Consider the following 19,679-nt stretch of genomic DNA (forward strand, 5'->3'; position numbering starts at 1 on the left):
TGCAAATCTTCTACAAATCAGCTTCTGTTCCACTTTTTGCATCTTCATTAAACTTCAGCTGTTCAGCATATCTTCAGCCGCTTTCAGCAAAATCATTCAGCAAAAAAAGCATTCACACTGCATTTTCGCAGGAAATGCAACTTCTCTAGTTTGTTCATACATTTCCACAGAACCCAACCCTAAAAGATCTGAATTGTCCCTTTAAAAATATTTTTCATAGCAGACATTTTGACAATAATATGTGAACACAGATATAAGTTAACTGCTTAAATTTGATTAAGACTTAAGGTATCATGGGGCAGTTTTAGGGGTAAAACGGAAGTTTCCCTATTGAATGATTAGTGGATATTTTCATTTTTTTATGTACTGTTTACGATTTTAAAGCAGCAGAGCCTCACTTTATATAGTTAGTGTCGTATGTTTCTGCTATGCGAGGCCAAAGTTGCTCCTGCGAAAATAAAACCACTAATTTGGAATAAAAAATACACATGACATTAAAGATTTCGACGAGAACCCCACGTTTTAGGTTGACGGAAGGACACCCGGTGCTCGTGGCCGAAATTCCCACGGCGCCTGAAAGCACCACAAAGCCTCCATGACTCAGGCGGGGGAACAGGTACCTCCACCTGCTGGCGAGGGTGTTAACTACATCCAGGCGGAGCAACACATCCTTCAATAGCGAGCGGACCACAGCGAGGACGCACAGAGAGGAAAGCCCGTGCAAACCCGACAGATGTGAGCGGGACTACGGCGGGAGAACAGGCAGCAGCAACGACGGAGAACCAGCGACCGTGCTAATATGTGGCAACCCGCGTCGGAGCGATTACAGGTAGGACGTTTCAGGGTACGCTTCACGTCGACGGGGCAGCCGTAAATTACAGGGGGGGTTCAGCCGCGGTGGGAGCTACAGAGACCCGCCGTGATAATGTGCGTGGCTGCAGCCTGCTCCGGTCATCCCCGAGCGGCACGAACTCTGGCTCCACGTGTTAGTATTAATATTAAAAAGAGTAAAAAATAAAATTAAATAAACGTGAGGTCGTTGCTTTGCTTTGCGCCCAATTCTTCAGGTTTTTTTTTTTATCCACGTTACGCAAGCAGGAGTGCACCAGACTGTGCCTCCTGCGCTGCATCCCTGTGCTAATCCACGTCAATACACGCATTTTAAAATGATATTTAAGACCATTTGGTCCAGTTATGTGCAGCGCGAGCCCCGCTGTTGTTACCCCATATTTCTCTTCTTGCTGCCCCATTAGGGCGTTATGACCCCTGCTTTCCTTTCTAATTACGTGTCATATCAACTAAAGTGCTCGGTGACCTGTTTAAAACACCCCATTCAAGAAACCAGTTTGATGTCCAGAGGGGGGAGTATACGTATTTCCAATGTGACGTCACACTTCCGGACACTCCCCCCTCTGTCGTCGCCATTGCAATAGACAGCAGAGGAGACATTTTTGACTGTAGTCGCAAATGGTTGTTTCATGTCGGGCTGGAGGACGTTCTAACCGCGCAGATGCTTCGGCAAAGTGCAGTTTCTGCCGCATTCCCAAAATCAGGAAATATGGAGGACCCCTAACCGAGAGGCTGGGTGTGGATCGTCGGCGAGCCTGGCCGGAGAACGTGTACCGCAAAGATCGGCCTTCGAATCTCTAGAACCGTTAGAGTATAATTGTATGTGTGCTAGAATGACCAGTTTCAAGGTAACTCGGCTACGCTATGTACGAAACACCAAATCTAATGTTACGGTTAAAGAATGAAACTGAAAGTTAAAAGGTTTTGTCACTGATGCAACAAATCGCACAACAATAAAAACCGTTATGGTTGACTGATCGTTATGAATAAAGCGCTGGTGCCATTTTAGTTCTGATTCTTCTCTGTAAACACACTGTCAACAACGTACACCTATGTGTACATGTATGGTATTGTTATTATTTACTCTGCCAGTCACCAGAACTTCATTAACATGGAGAGTTCGGACATCCCTTACAAATCTGTTGAAACGCTGACTGTAGGAGTTCATTGCTTTCAGGCCACGTAGCTCCTCCATGGCGTAGGCACTCTTCGTGTACACGAAATAATTAACAATGTCGTAGTACGAGATGGGCGGCAAATTGCCGGGCTCGTCCAACATTTCCTCTTTTTGCCCGTCACACGGGTTCAGTCCCGACAGCAGCGATCTTCTGCGCCTATCTTTCCCTCGCACGCCGGTCAAGAGTGAGTAAATACCTGGGTTTGGCTTGCTTTGGAGCCGTTATTGTCAAGCGTTTACCTACCGACACGGCGAGAGTATGTCTTCCGGCCGAGAGTTGTTTTAACTGTGTGTGAGCCGTGCAGCGACCCTGGCTTCACGTCTCCTGCAGACGTAATGCTCTCCAGATGTCGGCCTGCCGAACTGCCTGCCAAGTGAACTTGCACAATCTTGTCTCCTACTCAGCCGTCAAGAGGATGGAATAACAAATGATTAAGAGCGAGCGCGCCGGGTTTTTAGCCCTCAATTCAGATGTGGAGCTAGGGCCCGCTTTAAATTATCCCTGTAAAAACACACACGGTCTACGTTTCAGGTATAAAACGTCAGTAAACGAGCCGCCACGATTCTTTTCTTTCTTTTTTTTTTTAGTTTTTTTTTTTAGAAATACTCAATGTAATCCTCAAATAAGTGTCATATTTTCCTTATCTGGCTGCTCCTGGAAGTTTGGAGTCTGCATGAAAGAAAGTAAATCAGCCACCTTTTGCCAGCTGAAGAGATATCAGACAATCGTTGTACTGAGCTCACATTTTATTTAGCCTGCGCTTACATTTAGTTCCCCTTCCTTGCAACAGGCCACGCCGCGGTGACGTCACAGTTTTTGCAGTCTAGCCGCCATATTGGAAGACAAGCGTCAATGCACACGGAGAACACAGAAGAGGATTTTGCGCCATTTTTTGCTGTTTGAATAGGGCTAACAGAGGTAAAAAGCAAAGTCCAGCGTTGTTTTAAACCCGCGCACTTCCAGAGCGTGTATGTGCACGTGAAGCCACACTACAACCAATGAGCATGGAGAACACAGGCAGACCGCTTCAGGACCTTCTGCTATGATTAAAGTCTGTAGGTAATCAGTAGTTGTTTACTTAATGCTTACCCTGGCTCTCCCTATGTGGTAACAACTCCTCTCTAGTAATTGCATACCTGAAGACTTTTGTATGCCTTGAGGTCTTCACATGTGAACAAGCTCCAATTTAAAACCAGGTAATTTACTTTCTAAGGACAGGAAGTCGACGGAAGTTGTTTCGGATCTTTTGTCCATTTCCGCACATGCTCGTCTTCGTAGGGGTCAAAGTTGATCCGTAACTTCAACTCTTGCTTCTATCGTTGCTCGTCAGCTGGCTCATACTGTCAAAGTGGTCTGTACGACCATGTATTTCAACACAACGCTCAGTAGTGCTTCAAACTGAACGTCCAAAACTTATTTCTTAGTTATTATTTGATTTATTTGTCAAAGATTATGGGCGTACATTATGTTTGCTGTAACAGTGCAGGTGTAGGAGATGCAGGTTTGATGAGCATTGGCTGAGCCGAAATATTGTTCACATCAATCCAATAGGACCAGGATAAAATATAAAAACAAAGATTAAAACTGTTCTGAAACCCATAGGTCCAGTAAATTTATGGTTTGTTACTTTGAGGGACTACACGCAGAAAGTTTGAACTTGTTGATTCTTTTCTCCTCGTATTTTAAGTCAATGACAAACAAACTAACTGTAAAAATACATATATAGTAATCTAGATAATACCCATAACCCATAATGCAATTTGACCAAAACTAACTACGGTGTGAATCTATCCTCTCATATGGGTAGAATATTCTTAGTGTGCACCATCAGGCCCTGAAAAAAATACCCAGTGACACAATATAACATGCAAGCTGTTATGTATCAGCACCTTGGACCACCACCATTTTATTTTTACATCTCTAACATAATAGCACCCTGAAGTTATTAAGCTTCGAACAGAAAAACAAATCTTATAGCTGTGTTGTTAGGTTTGAGAAAGCTACTAAATCCCAGACTGCATGGATTACTGTGCAGCTAATTACAGCGTCTGACGTCCACCATCTTTGGACAGCTTGTGGCAAAAAATTCTCCGCTTAAAGGTGTGAATGAGCCACAGCAGAAGGAGGGGCCATTAAGGCAGGTTAAACCTCAAACTCTGGAGAACTATCTGGAAATGTTTTTTTTTTAATCAAACTTGTAGTACTTGGATAAGAGTGTCCTTGTAAAGTCCCGTCAGTTCCACATTATTGGTTTTTCTTGTTTCCACAAACTCTAGCATTCATTTTGAGAATGAAACTTGGCATGAGAAAAGGATGATGGGAAGCATCCAGATCATCACACATCTTCTCTGTATGAATAAACAAAGAACGACTTGTACAAGTGTCTGGATTTGGACGACTGCAGCACTGCGCACATAAAACCGGATAAAGTTCATTTCAGAGGTGCAGTTTAGAAATGTTTCGCACGTACAGTGGTCCATGTTTTCAACCAATGAGAGCAGCTGAGAGGCGCTCTCTGTGTCAGGGTTTCTGTCACATAAATCTCAACCAAAAGGACGTCATGCTTCACGCGCGGCGCAATCATTCCACGCTGGAGTTATTGTATTGTTGTGACTCTGTCTTGTAAGGAGCGTTTAAGTCAGCATCCAAGTTGTGATTGTGATTGCGGGGGTGATCTGTGTGTTTGAAGGAGTTGTGCGTTTGATCCCCAGAGTTTGGCTTCTTCCAGCTTACCTCCTGGAGACCGGTTGCGGTCGAAAGACGATAAAGTATTTGGCCTGGGTCTCCGGTTAGTTTCAAAGCTTAGAAACGTTTATTAGCCAAGTTTAAAAAGGCAAAAATATTACAATTTTAAAAGGTCAGCTCTGGTTGTTGTATGAAAAAATTAGTTGGATTAAAAGTAGTTTTTTTTTTTTTAAATTTAGTATTAGTGAGAGCTTTAAACAACATTATAAAACAGCCTAAACATTAAACATTTGGTTACAGAATCACAGCCATAACTGGCCATTGCATGCTTAGTAACCATGGCAACGGCATCCTTTAGCCAGGTATCGTTTACCTCTTTTGAGGTGGGAAAGGTGGGATTTTGTGAAATTGAACCAACCTGTTAGCTGACATACATTTCACTCATTATGTCTGTTTTTTTTTTGTGTCTGTTTTGGTGTTTATATTACACCATCCGTCCATGTCCTCGCTCACTCATGCTGTCCTTTGTTGCCATAGCAACACCCTGATGTCTTGCTGCATTTTTGTCTCACACTCAGGCGGGAAGAGGAGGGTAAAAAACAAAACAAAAGAAATACAGCTATTCGGAGGCGAGGGGGGTGAGGAGGTGCAGGTTACGGTGCAGGTGGAGCAGAATCTGTGTTTTTGAATCGGAGCGTTTGATGCATGGCTGCGCGCTGGCGCCGCATCACGCCTTCCTGTTTTCCTCTCCTTTAGTCTGTGTGTGCTTCTCTCCCTGACCACATCCCTCAGCCAGTTTCAGGGGGGCCCTTCCTCCCCACACAGAGTCCACTTTAGTTCACTGACAGATTGCACAACACACAGCAGTCTGGGAACAACTGCTCACACACTCAGAGTCTTAAGTTTAAAGGCAGGTGGCATACGCATACGCTAGCAGACTTATTCCTTTCCTCTGTCAGCAGCTTTCCTTTCTTCTTTTAGTCGCGGCTTCAACTCTTTACTCTTTAACGTGACAAACAAGGCTGAGCAGATGAAAAGAGGTGACCTGACATTGTAAAAATGGCTGACTGAGGTCAAACATTGTCAAAAGCAGCCTCTGTTTGTGTATCTTCGCTTGTAACTGTGGTCATCTGAGTTTGTCTTTGTTTTCTGTGTTTGTCTGAGGTTTTATTTTGAAGGCACAGCTTTTCTGAGTGTGGTCCTGGTGGCTAAAAGAAATCCACTTCCCCTGACTCTTTTTTTTTTTCCATCCATCACACATTTTCTTCTTCTTACTAAATGACTTTTGGCTCGCTAATTTGGCCCCTGATGAGTAGACATAAGTTCCCGATTGAGAGAATGTGATTGGTTAGTATCGAGTTAGATTTTTCTTACTGGTCAAAAAGGATCTGTAACACAACACTCTTGTTTTGTACAGAAGACTAGACTATCCTCTTTTGCTCAGCTTCCCTTTTAAGTCCTGGATTTAGCTGATTTAAGATCCTTATTATATTAAACCTTGAAGCAGACACATACTGTGTACATTTTACTGTTTTAAACAGAAGACATCTATTAGGATAAATACAGTTAAAAACGCGTATGTCACTGTTAACATACATGTAATGAGCCAGAGTTAAAAAGAGGAAATGCAGTTGCCATATAATGAAGTGAAAACTGCTTTGCATTAGTCCTTTTTGTTTACATAATTACCTGGAACCACATCATATGATGTGAGAGCTGTTCTTCTTTTTATAGCATACCCACATTTTACTGTGATGATTCTCCAGGTTAGGAGTTTACTAGCTTAGCTATGGTTTAGTTTTATTACAATCCCTCAAATTCAAGCCATTGGTGGTCCTATAAAACAAGTCAAAGGCAGCTGGATGTCTTTTTTGATTCTTCAAGATGTTCTGCTTCTCATCTTAATTCAAACTAAATTATTCAGTGGTTTGACCCTGCTAACGCTATTAACTTTGAGTCGTTCAACTTATCTACAAATAATTAACACATTTCGTAGAGCACTTTTAGGCTGGGGCCATAAGCTAGGTTCACGCTGTAATTTTTGGCTGTGGTGGATAAAATCTTTTGCCGTGAAAGAATCTTAAGGAAATCTTTGATTGTGGTCTGCTGTTGTTTAGTCTGAAAGGCTCACCGACAGCCCATTTAGCACTCTCACGACCAAGAACAATGATAATTATCAAACAATTTTTGGAAAAAATTGTGCAGAGTGACTTTCAACGTTTTTTTCCACTGTCAGTGGGATTTATTTCTGGACCAAGGTGGCGTTGGGTGGTTGAAGTCAACTCGTTGCTGTAGCGCCTCTGAGCTGCCAAGGAAGATGGTCACAGAGCTTCAAACACCCTCCCAGCCTTGTTCCAAATGCCAAGAAAATGCATTTCTTCAGTTCTAAATTTCAAATTTTCCTGGGGGAGGGCACCCAGATCCCCCCCCTCAAGTCTGTGGGTTTCATTCAGTGGACGGTCGGCCACCTACTTTTTCTAAATAGCCTCCTACTCCTGAAACTTTCGAACCCCCTGAGCTTATCAGGTTCAGTAATAATACACTGAAGGAGTACAGAGAGTTAATTTAGACTTCTGATATGACTAGAAAAGACAAACATAATGAATATTACATCATGCATATTATTTAAACTGCCTGTGTTTTAGTCTGGGGACTGTTTTCAATCAGTGTCAGGCTCTGGTCTTTTTGTAGGCTATTTATAATGTTTCAGTGGGTTCATTGTTTAAATCAAAGAGTTGCTTATGTTTTTACTGCCAGCTGGAGATTGCCACCCTCAGGCTCAGTGGTTGGGGAACTTTAATAACTACTGATGCTTCTTACCTACCCACCAATCACAGCATCCAGTCACCAACTTTCTCCCTCCTACTCTTGCAGTGCTCCAATAGATACGGAGAAAAACAGTGTAGGAACCTCCCTCAGCCCCACACAGAGTTGAGCTCGTTCAGTTGAATTTCTTCTCATAAACCGTTGAAGGATCAGACAGAGAAGCTGTAAACACACATAGTCCACCAGTCCACATAATGCAAGAGTTAAACCTCAGACTACAGACATTGTTTGGAAGTAAATGGTTCCTTGGTTTAACTGACCCCCTTGCAAAAATCCTGAATGCTCTATTTGATGTATAACTTTAGTTTACATCATGCTTACTTTCTGGTAAAAGACACTTCCAAAGAAAATATTTTTCATCCCCATTCACTGGCAAAATGGTAACTGTTTTGATCTTGAAGTCTGTGTAATAGGACTTACCATGTTTTAAGTTGTTTGTATGAATTAATAGCTGTTTGTGTTTCCAGGGGTTGCTATTTATTTAGATTTTCATGCTTTTGGACAGATGTCGGCCTAGTTGGCTTCTGCTTGCCTCATAACAACATTTCCAACTATTTTCTACTCTTTAGTCAAGACCCTTTATCTAAAACCCTGAGTTACTGGGTCGTAGTGAGAGTGGCTTACTGCTTGTTCTCTCATTTTTACCCTCTTATAGAGTATCATACCATGATATTGACCTTGAACCCCTCTTCTGTCCAAACGCACCCTCAGGGGGCCCTAAGTTTAACTTACCATCTGTGACCTGTTAAGCTCATCACCGCAGGAGGCAAACTCTACAAAAACACACTTTGATTTTTCATGGGTGCAATGCATACAATTTCTCATGGACATTAAAGGGCTTTACTAGATGCTCGTATTTTTTGAAACAAAATTGTTTTACAGTGGAAACTTTTATGGGGAAAAAAATTCAAACAAACAATCACTTGTTTAGAAGCTCTTGAGATTTTCAGCTGTAATCAAAGGCATACTCAGGAGATCAGTATTTCATGACTGTTTGGTTTAATTTCTGGCTATTCCTGTCCAAAAGATAAAAAGAGAGTTGGGGGCAAACTACAAACAAGAGCATAAGTACATCATGAAATTTAGTGGAATAAGTTTGTCGGGAATACTATTAGGGATGCACCGATACCACATTTTTTCAAACCAAGTACAGGACTTACATTTGAATATTTGCTCATACTGAGTACTGATACAAGTACTAATGAATGCCTTAACACTTCTTACTATTACTTTGAAAATGTGTGTAGCTTACTTAAACAATGCCAGGACACTAGTGGTCTTTTCCTAAAGCAAGACGCTGGATTTCCTCCCTCCTCTTGACAACTTTGTTGGGTGTACTTTGCAGTCCACTTTCCTTTTGTCCCTATTGTTCACCTTGAAATGCCCCCACACAGCTGCTTCTTATTCTGGTGCTGTTTATTGACAGTTAGCAAACAACTTTATGGTGCGTGACCGCCACCAGCTAATAAGGAGTGAGTATCAGGTCAACTCAACTCAACTAAAACAAATTAAAAACTACCTCCACATGGCTGACATTCCTCTGCCACCTGACTGCTCAACCGAGAGGTGAACTAAAGTGGTATAGAGTACTTTAGTATCGGAACACTATGAGTATGAGTGCATGCAATCAGTATTTGTATCGGTGTATCTTTAAATACTATGCTTGGGTAAATGTTGACTATTTGTTATTATTGAAGCATTGAGAGCCAAAAATATGACTGACTTGTATAATCACACAGGAAGATCTCTGGCAACATACAGTTGCATTTCCTGTTGTTGCAACTTATTTAGTCTACAATTACACATTCATCACAGGGTTACAGACAGTGTTAATTCATTCAGCATTCCAGTCATACTAATAAAATATTTTGTTTTGGGTGTAAGATGATCTTTGGTTCATTCTTGGCTGGAGTTATGTGGTGATTCTTAGTTGACCATAGGAGTGAATGTGCATTCATGGTTGTCTGTCCTGTGTGTTTCTGTGTTGGCCCTATTATGGACTGGATAACTGTCCAGCTCTTGCCCCTTTACCTCTGGCTTCACCCAGCTCCAGCACCCCGTGACCCTGAACAGGAAAAAATGGGTACAGAAAATGAGTAAGAGAGTTAAATGGCAGTAAATGCTATGCACAGCTTACGATTAACCATACAACCACAGCAGCTCTGCATCAGTTGCCCAATCCAGACTGCGCCTGTCCTTTATGGCACCTCCTGTAGACAGGAGGCTGTACCAGGCTGATTAAAGTTCTGATCACAAGGTGCTTGCTGACAAGGCCAGATAATCTACCCAAGGTGTGGTGTTACTTTGTTGTGTTGATCATTGTAAGGCTTTATTGAACTGGACTTATCAGTTGTATTGACTGAAAGAATGAGATTGCAAGTACAGGTTTAGAGCATAAACAAGATTAATAGATTTGAAAGTAGCCAGTGTAATGGCTTTGGGCTTGTGGTTTTGGTCTTCTTGGCCCTTCCTATGAAGGCATTTTGTTGATCTACCACCAATAGAAAGCTCTGAAGCAGACTCAGTTTCAGATATTAGGTGCTTCTAGATCAAACAGCTATAAGGATCTCTGAGGCTAATAAGGACTGTTAGTGTCACCATGGAGTGGTTATATATGGGTTTGCTGTCACACCACCAGGAAAACGCTGTGATTGTGCAACACTTGACCAGCAGTCAGCGTGGCCATGCCACTCAGTCACATGATGTTCACCTTCGATGCCAACAACAATGGAGGACTCTGTAGTTGAATCTGCGTGCAGTGGGCCTTTGGTTTCATTTTTAAAGCTGAGTTTTGAAGATCACTGCAAACATTCAGATGAAGACCCATATGACAGATCAGTATATGTTGTGCTTGTTACTGAATTGCAGCCATACCACAGCATGGCTAATGTAAAACTATAGGCAGTAGGTCAGCAACAAAGATCTGGAGCAGAGCCTGGCAGCTACTCTGATACCGATCATTAAAACTCACCTTGATCATTACTACAATCCAATACTTGGGATCAGATCAGAACCTCCCTAGTTTGTCTTTTCTTAAGTGATCCCAGCTGTTGGGTAACCCAGAATACAGACACAACTTCTAATGGACTCAACTAATTACTGTATATAAAAAATGTGGTATGCAGAAGTACAAGAAAATTAACATTTTTTTGTGGTTTCAGTAGTTTAATAACTAAAAAATGTTATTTTATAGATATCTTCTGAGTAGCTGTTTGCTTGTCTCCCTGTCTGAATATCTTCATGAGTTATTACTGTTCACTGTTGGTGAGATGCTGACTAATCAGAGGTTCTTCTCACAATATCTTTTTTTTTTTTAAAGCATTGTATTAAATAATCATGCACACCATGTTGATGATTTAGCTTGGCTTCAGTAACACACTGGGCCTGGAGGAGAGTGTGATTGTGGCGGCCTCTCTTGTTTTGACAGAGAGCACAGAGCTCATTTCATCTGTTCTTCACATTTCATGTAGAGCATAGCAAACTCCCACTTTCAGTATTTTTTCTAAAAGCAACTGTTTTACTATTCAACATTTCTTTTGGCTCTAATTTACTCAGACCACATAATCCTAGAACAAAAACATCCATTAATGTCTGTTTTCAGTCACAATTGTTTTAAACACACAAATAAAAGTATGTATTTTACTAAAGATGCAAGGATGTAAATGTTGGGAGGATCAACATAAATAAAGATGGATGGAGTGACTTCATTAACTGCTTTTGCCTAACATTAAATCCAAAAACGTTCTGTTTATGGGTATTTTTGGAGCCAGAGTCTGTGCACTAGGGATGTGGGGTTTTACCATTGATATGAAAATCTCTCTATACACCTTTTTAACTTGCTAACAGGCTCTCATATAGTCAATTACAGTGTAACATGCCACTTATATAAGCCTCAAATATCTAACATAAACTAAATTAGTTTTTTAAAAAGAAAAATACATTTTTGAAGGTAGAAACTAGGTGAATCAACAAAAATCTCCACCTAAAAAAAACCTCTGAAGTGAATTTTTATTTTTTTAGTCAGACGGATGTCCCATTTGTTTACATAGAGAGGTGGGACCTAAAAGTTGTACTGCAGCCAGGCATTAGGGGGCGCTCATCCTTTGTGGCTTCAACTTCTGGCTCCTGATTCTGGGTCTAGTTATAATATATGTTGATGGTTAAGAGTCACTTATCAAACTCTGGCTATGTTGTTAAACGTTTAAATATTCTACCATTAAATTTACTGGTATTCATTAGATTCAATGACCTCCATATGCATCCCTCAGGGACTAGTGTTAGTTTCTGCAAAGAACTGCAAAAGAGCTAAACTGAGAGCATACAGTGCACTTATTCGCAGAGCCAAGTTTTAATTTTTTGTATTTTTCTGCACAGACAGGCTTCCACAAAAATCAAACATATTATGCGCAGAGGCCAGGCGATTACTCAGGTGTCACTCTTAAAGTAATGTTATTTCATCTTTCTGAAAGTGAGCTCTTGTTTGCAAAGTTGTTGTGGTCGTGTAACAGGAGATGAGTCGAAGCGTGGTATTGGCCCCTCGTCTCGTGCTGGCTCAAAACAAACCTAACCCACACTGGCCTGGTGGTGGAGACAAGAAACCTTGCCAAGTTAAAGTCAGAAATAGGATTAATTGCACAGTAACTTGACGAGGAGACTGATGGGACTCAAGAAATACAGAAAGTATTTAAATGTAATGAAAATATTTTGAATAGAATTCCAGTGGAACTCTAAAGGCGGGCCCCTCCACTTGGGCCTTTTACCCTTACAATGGGGTGAAGGCGTCCCCACCCCTCTTTAAGCAGCTCTTCCCCCTTCCCCATAAGTCCATATCGAGGCCAACTGCAGGAATGTAATCTGCTGTCAGGAAGCTGTAAAGTGCTGATGTGGAGGTCAGTGAGCATTAACACACATGTGGCTTTACTTTAACAAGTTCATCTTTTTTTTTTTCCCCCCTGCTTTTTTTTTCTCCTTTCTGGGCCAGAGCTGCACTGTGGAGCATCATCACTTAAACCTTCACTCCCATGGGGGCACAAATCTGTTTTTGCGTCATAATTTCACACATACTGCACATCTTTTTGATCCATTGCAAAAAAAACCCCCAAAACAGATATGAATCTGGTTTAGTTTGAAACTTATCATAATAAAAGAACAACTCAAATAGTGACATTCTGGACCAAATGCCAGATATACTGTTGGATTTATGTTGATTTTTACGCAGCGTTCAGTTGAGTGGCCACCAAATTTGTTTCTGTGACTTAATTAGGGATGTTCTACTTGGCTTTAAAAAGCAACAGTGAAGATTGATGAAAGCCTTTTTTTTTTGGCAGCGTTGGGTGTTTTCATCACATGTTGACCATCTGTTGCAGAAAAATGGAGCATTTGTGCAGTCCAACACTTGGAACAGCTTTAAAGTTACAGAGAATGCAGGGAAATGTGAGAAGAAAAGGGATTTGGGTTTGAGGCACTTTTTTACTCATGTAGTTGTCTTAGTTAATGAACTGTGAAAATTAGTGTAGTTGGTTAGTGGCCGAATCAGCACAGTCCTGCACTGCCATTATTCAAACTGGCTGATGACAAATAAAAATGGTGTTTTATGCCACTAAGCCATTGGTTTTACAAAGCTGGGGCTGGGACCCGTTGAGGGTTGTGAAAAACAAAGTGTGGGGTCTTGAGAAAAACTGCAAAAATCAAATGAACTTTTAAATGATTGCAACAGTTAAGGCTAAATAGGCCAGTGGCGATGTTATTACAAAACAAAAAAATCAATAGTGGTTTATTACAAAATTGATGAAAATAGTTTACTGGTTGACAAAGCTCTTTGTAAAATGGCTTTTTAGTAATGTTCGTGCACTTTAACCAGCAACAGTCACGAGTCCCCATGACTTCTGTTTTGTGAGTCGAAAGCTGAAAGGTTTGGGAACCTCTGCACTAAGGGATGCTGTAGTGAAAACAAAATGGGCTTATTACATAATATCACAAAGAATTGTAGTATGGCTCCACATTTAAGATCTAAAGCAGGTGTTAACAGTTTTAGCTCGTCAGTACAAATGCAGACACTATTTTATAACTTCTTGCTGAATACAGTTGAGCAAAACTACTGTAGATCATTTAGGCTCCATTAAACTGTTTGTGCACTACTAGGGATGTACATTTTAAGCAAACATTCTCGGATATTTCTTTGGATATCACACTCTTAATCCCACCAGTTTTGTGTAATCCCCACACTTCTACGATTTTGCTGAAAAATGACCCGTGTCCACACAATTGGATTAAAGTTTACATTACTCACCCCGAGTCCTGCAGCTGAAAAACCCTCCAATGAAACGGAGTGTGCTGCTGCTAACCTTGCTAGTCGGTGCGTTTGTTTTCTTTTATTTTCACCGGGCTGATGGATCAACATGGAGGAAGGATGCACGGATTCTCTCATTACAGCTGGGCTCACCCACGATCATAGCTTTAATTTTATAGTCTTTTGAAAGTAAACCACAATGGCAAAATGACGCTGGGGGTGCGTTGAGGTGATTCTTTTTTTTCTTTTTTTACAGGAGGGGGTTGGGAGGTAGGTGATCTGTTGAAAAAAGCACCATTAGAAAACAACTTGGAGTGTCGCTGCCTGGTGCTGGTGTTAAAACAAACAAACAAACGAAAAACGTCCATGAGGGTCGCTCCGAATTTGCCCATTTTAACTCAACTTTAAGTATTCAAAAATCATTGCTCATCCCTACTTTGGGTTAATCCAAAGCAAACTCATCTCATAGAGTTTGTTGCACTTTTTGCGTTAACTTGTCAGTAATTAGTTGAAGTTCGAACCGCAGGAACTACTCTGCTCAGGATCACAGGAGCCCCAAAAGATCGATGCTACGGCCATTTTTTTTTCTTTTTTCGACTACAGGATCACTTCCAGCAATCACGCAGCAATTTCTTCAGGAAATGCTCAGTTTGCTTTTGACACTTTTGAGGAAGCCCAGAATTCCTTGGCGGCGCGGTGCGCAGAGCCGCACCGACCATGTGGTTCTGCTCGCCGTCAGGAAACACTGGGACAGAAAGGCAGTATATGAGAGCTGGCAGCTTCTCGTGTTTTGATGGAGAGAAAAAGGGCAGCGCTCTCTTCATCTGTTCCTCACATTTCACATAAAGAATTACTAACACCATCTCCATGTTGGGTCTCGTCTTTAGTTTTTACTTCTTAGATGTGTTTTCAGTACTAAATTTCTTACTGGTGGCTTATTCACATAACAACAACAACAAAAAAAAAACAACCTAAACCAAAACAAATCCTTATCTTAGATGTTTCTGGGCTTGTTGCTGATGACACATTACTTGAAGATTGAAAAGATGAAATTTGTGAGAGTTGCAGTTTTGTTTTTGCTTCACGCAGCGCTTACAAGGGAACTTTAAATATAAAGTCCTAGTCACATTTAGCTTTTGGACATGGATTGTAAGTTCTCCTAAAACAGTGTGTGTGTCTTTTTTTTTTTCTTCTCCATCAGCACTTTCAGACAATGCTGAAGACCAAGCTAAATGTGCTGACGCTGAGGAAGGAGCCGCTGCCCACGGTGATCTTTCACGAGCCCGAGGCCATTGAGCTCTGCTCCACCACACCACATACAAAGAGCAGGACCCACGCTGGATACAAGGTAGGATCACATGAGCCCGATAATCCCCAAATCCAGCCCCGATCCCCAACACTAAATCTATAATAGCATTATTACAGCCAGTAATCCACGTGTTTTCCCCACCTTTTTATGCTCACATCAGTTTAATTAATTTTCACTGTAAATTCTGAAGCACAGAGTATTTTTAAGGTTTGGTCTGAATCACACTTTTATTCCACTAAACGTCTGCGTGGGCATGAAAGTGACTATCTTCAGGTCTGAGTTTGTTCTCCAGAACTTTTTGGTTCTGCTAAGATTCAGATGCAAAGTTTGAGCCGATAAACTGTTTAACCTAAAGCCTATTTTCTTTTTGTTTTTGGCTCCAAAATAGGAAACAAACACAGCTACAAATTAAAATTGTATAACACTTCTTAAGTTAGTGTTTTTTTTCTCCATACGCTTGCCTCTACGTTTATTTTTCTTGTGTTGAAATGTGATTTGTGATGGATATATGCTGCGTCAATAATAAGCATGTTGGAAAGGGAGGTATTTCAAATTTCAGCAAACTAAAATAAACCTTCCGTATCTGGCATGTGATTTCAGCAGGACTGAATAAATCCCTTCTGATATTACTGGCAGAAAACAAACGTGGAACACACAGTCTCCATGCTTGTTGATGTTTGTGTTTGTTGGAGCGCTGCACAGAAGAGAAGACGCACTATTCATTACACGCAGCCGTAGACTTTAAAGCAAAAAGAAAATCTCCCACAATAACCGCGAGGCCGGACGTGCTGAGTCGCCTTTGGCTTTTCTCGAAACCCCCCTGGAGTGCAAATGTAGCTGGAAGTGAAAGTTGTCACAGAACCACTTATCGGCAGCCCAGAGAAATGTAGTCGGCTTAGAGAGTTGCACAAGACTTATTTTATGAGGTAATTTTGAAAAGAGTTTTGCTAGCTAAAAATCAAGCCCTCTTGCCAAGAAACTATTAAGACCAGATGGGTTATGCATTATGTATGTTTCTAGAACCGAATACATTTTATAGAATCCGAAACATAAGGCAATGTTGAGCTCCTTAGCAATTAAAATGAAAGTTTGAAATATGTCTTGCACCTAGATATAATTGAAAGAACATATTTCGAACTCCAAGGAATCCCTAGAATCTTTTCAGACTACAGAAATAAATCAACAGAAAAAAATCCAGCTTTGTTTCAGTGTGCACGTGAAGACCTCACCAAGACCCTGAAAGGCCCGTCCACGTCCTGACTGATGCTTACGTTTTAGTAGGGTTGTCATTAATGGAGTTTTGTCCCTTTCTTAATTCCCCGCCGTCAAAAGTGGGCGATGCTGTTTTTACCTGTGTCTGCGTGTCCGTGGCATCCGTGCGTTTGTTCATCTGTCTGTTGTGTAAGCAAAATATCTCATGAACCAGTGGACAGATTTGAACGAAAACTCTCAGGTAAGAACCATGGACGTACCTCTACATTTGATGAACTTTTGGAGTCAACTACATTCAAGATGGCTGCCGCAACTAGACCACCTTGACAAACAAAAATGTCTATAACTCTGTCATTTTTACGGACATTAGAATTTACTCGTAAATTAGAGTTCTATCTATACCTATTTTTTCTACCCTGAAAATTTTCACAAAGACTGAAGGCATTTGAAAACCTGGATGCTTGGAGGAAGTAAAAAGCAGGATTTATTAGCACATTTTGGTTAACGACAACTTGAGTGGACATTCTTGTTGCAAATAGACAGGTTCATGCAAACAGTTTAAGTTTTTTATCCCCCTGCTGACATTTTGTATGTGCTTTAATTATTAATATATAATCCTTTGTTCAGCCAGTGAAATTGTAGGTTATCACAGTTGAGTAAAAGACACATTTTTCATTTTGAAGAAAGAAAAAAAAGTTGGATTCTGTACAGGTTTTATTTGCAGAATACAACATCATAGTATAATGTAACATCATGTTATTCTGTTGTAGTTCTCAATGCAGACCAAAAGGAGAGAATATGTGTTTTATTCCCAATAAATGCTTGAAAAAAAACTTTGCAACACATGAACTATGAATAGACCGAACATAGATATTAAATATACTTTGTATCTCAACCCAATTTATATATAGTCAAAGTATTGTAAAATAATGATTTTACTCTGATAACAAACGTAACACACTCAGAGTGTTTGCTGTAAATCTATGTGACATCTTTAATTACATCACATGCATTTCCTCTTACAAGGGTGTTACCATGAATGATTGAAGGATGTACAAAACCTGAGGACTAAGTGTTTAAAAGAACGACTTGTTTCCTCAAAACTGCATTAAATAGACTGTATCTATGACTGGTTTGCTCATGTAGCCCTTAAAGAGGAAGCAGTAAGCCGTGTCCAGATATATTGGTACTGACAACTAGTAAATAAAAGTAAAGGCTATATTTCATTTGCTGTTTCTGTGTTGTAGGCCCAGTATTGTGCAGTTTGGTTGAATTGAACCATTCTAAATGTATTACATTGTCACTGTTATCAGTCAAACCAACTATTGAACATCAAAACCACTGAGAGACCATGCAGTGATGGTGTGCAGGTCTTCTTTACAGGCATCACACTTGTAACTCATGCAGGACAGACTTTCTGTGTTCTGGACACCCTGCCACTTCAGTAAAGACGAAACAAAGCACACAGTTACAATATTTCCAGGATGAGTAACCTCTGGGTTTGTGATGACTGTGCTCCATGATCAGGTGGTTGAGTTTTTTTGTCCAAGTTTGTGTTTTTATTTAACAAGAGCCTTCAGTGTTTTTGCACTGATGTGCACTTTATGTTTGTGTCAATAGATAAAAACAGGACAGGTTTCTCAAAGGCAACTTTTAGCTCACATTCACAATTTTGACAATATGCAGACATTTTCTCTAGGCTATGTCGGAAGCAGTCAGTAAAGGTTTTTACACACTTTGAGGCCAATTTAATTTTGAGTAAAAATTAAAGACCGTTTGTATGAAAACTAAAATGTTGGGAGTTAAGCGAAAATGTAGATTTGGGTTTATCTTAAACGTTGTATTACCTCTGCTGGCTCTGCTGCTTGACGCAGAGGAGGCCAGACTTGCCTTCCTTTCAGGGCTTCTCTCCAGGTTTAAAGACCGACCCAGGTTTTTTAGCTCAGCCCAAGTAAAGAACTGCATTTTTGAGATTTTAATACCAAATTCTTACCTTGTGAGACATCTGGATTTACAGTATTTCATAAAAGCCCAGCTCCAAAAGACTTCATCTGGCCAGGTTGTATGCTATGAGTTAGTTGGTGAGGTAAGTTAATTTGGACGCATCAAAATCCTATTCTGGTGATCACAGAAAGGTTGGTACAGAATTTGCTTAAACATGGGTTGTTGTATGTAAGAACAACAGAGTATTAGTTCAATCGAAGAAAAGCAAAGGAGAACAATGATGTTTTTGTCCATGGAAAAAATGATTTCACTCTTTTTCTCACTGGCTTTGGCAAAACTGCACTGAAAGTCTTCACTTTGTTGAAGTCTGCTTATGATTGACAGTAATAGACAGATGGTTCCTTCCAAGTGTTCTTTAAAAATATTGTTTTTTTATAACTTGCTGTAGAATTAGACAACAAAAAAACACAAGGTTTACCAAATTCTGTTGTAGATTGCCATCACATTGTTGACCTCTCAAAACCCTTTACTGTTGCACTCAGTTTGTATAATGATGGAGTAAACAATAAAGCTTTTGTTTAGAATAGATTCAATGGATGCTGGTTTAGAAATAACTTATTATTGAGCTAAAAGTTAAAGCAGAGGAAGAAGCCACAACAACGACCCTTAGTGATGATTTTCTTCTTTATTCCACAGAACCCCAAAATGTCTAACTCTCCTGTGGGTCAAAGTGACCCTTAGTTTCAAAACTGAGGCCTCATGGGTCACTTTGACCCAAGGGCAGCAGGAGGGTGAAGGTAACCTTTATGTTTGCAGCCTCACAGTTAGAAACCATTTTTTAATATGCATTTCAATCTGCATAATACATCAAAATCTGTTTCTACACAGGTTCAAATAGACCCAAAATGGCCTGATGATGGAAAACAGTGTCCAGTAAAAGTATCGTAAGCATGCTGTCTTCATTTGCATTTCAGTTCTTGTGGAAGAAGATGTTAGAATTTGTGGCAACAAATCTGTATCAGTCCTATTAGAGCAAAACGCTTAACACATAGCTCAGCTTCAACAAATTTTCATTGCCATCTTTGAAGGAATGTTGGCCGGGGGGGTGTCTTTAACGAAAGTGGTGAAATGTGAAAACGCCTTTCATAAGCTCTGAGTTGCTTCTGTTTCAACACTGAAACACTCAGACTCTGTTATGAGCTGAGACACAGAGCACCTTCATCTTAAAAAAGTAAACTAGCAAAGGTAAACTAACCTATTTAGAAAAAAATAAATAAATAAAATAAACAACCTCATTCATCTTTACATGTCACGGCAAGCAGAGCCAGCTGTATTGTGCTGATTCAGTAAGTTTAGAGGAATGTTAACAAGCTCCTCGGGAATGTTG

The 19,679-nt window shown here is 40.5% G+C and overlaps 1 protein-coding gene and 1 long non-coding RNA gene across 3 annotated transcripts in view; one reads left to right on the plus strand and one right to left on the minus strand.

Moving 5' to 3' along the window:
- Positions 1 to 2,571, minus strand: part of LOC119617917 — a 23,411-nt gene extending 20,840 nt beyond the window's left edge. The window contains exon 1 of the long non-coding RNA XR_005234374.1: positions 2,271 to 2,571. This is a non-coding gene — a long non-coding RNA (uncharacterized LOC119617917). The remainder of the gene's footprint in view (positions 1 to 2,270) is intronic.
- pid1 (phosphotyrosine interaction domain containing 1) overlaps positions 672 to 19,679 on the plus strand; it is a 28,917-nt gene continuing 9,909 nt past the window's right edge. Inside the window, exons 1-2 of one of the 2 annotated variants that reach the window (XM_017423936.3) lie at positions 672 to 829; positions 15,029 to 15,175. In XM_017423936.3, coding sequence (XP_017279425.1) covers positions 800 to 829; positions 15,029 to 15,175 — 177 coding nt within the window. In that variant the 5' untranslated portion in view covers positions 672 to 799. Of the gene's footprint in view, positions 830 to 1,481; positions 1,698 to 15,028; positions 15,176 to 19,679 lie in introns of those variants that run through there. The other variant, XM_037981083.1, reaches the window with a different exon arrangement.

This window comes from Kryptolebias marmoratus, linkage group LG2, assembly GCF_001649575.2.
Source record: "Kryptolebias marmoratus isolate JLee-2015 linkage group LG2, ASM164957v2, whole genome shotgun sequence".
Lineage (NCBI taxonomy): Eukaryota > Metazoa > Chordata > Actinopteri > Cyprinodontiformes > Rivulidae > Kryptolebias > Kryptolebias marmoratus.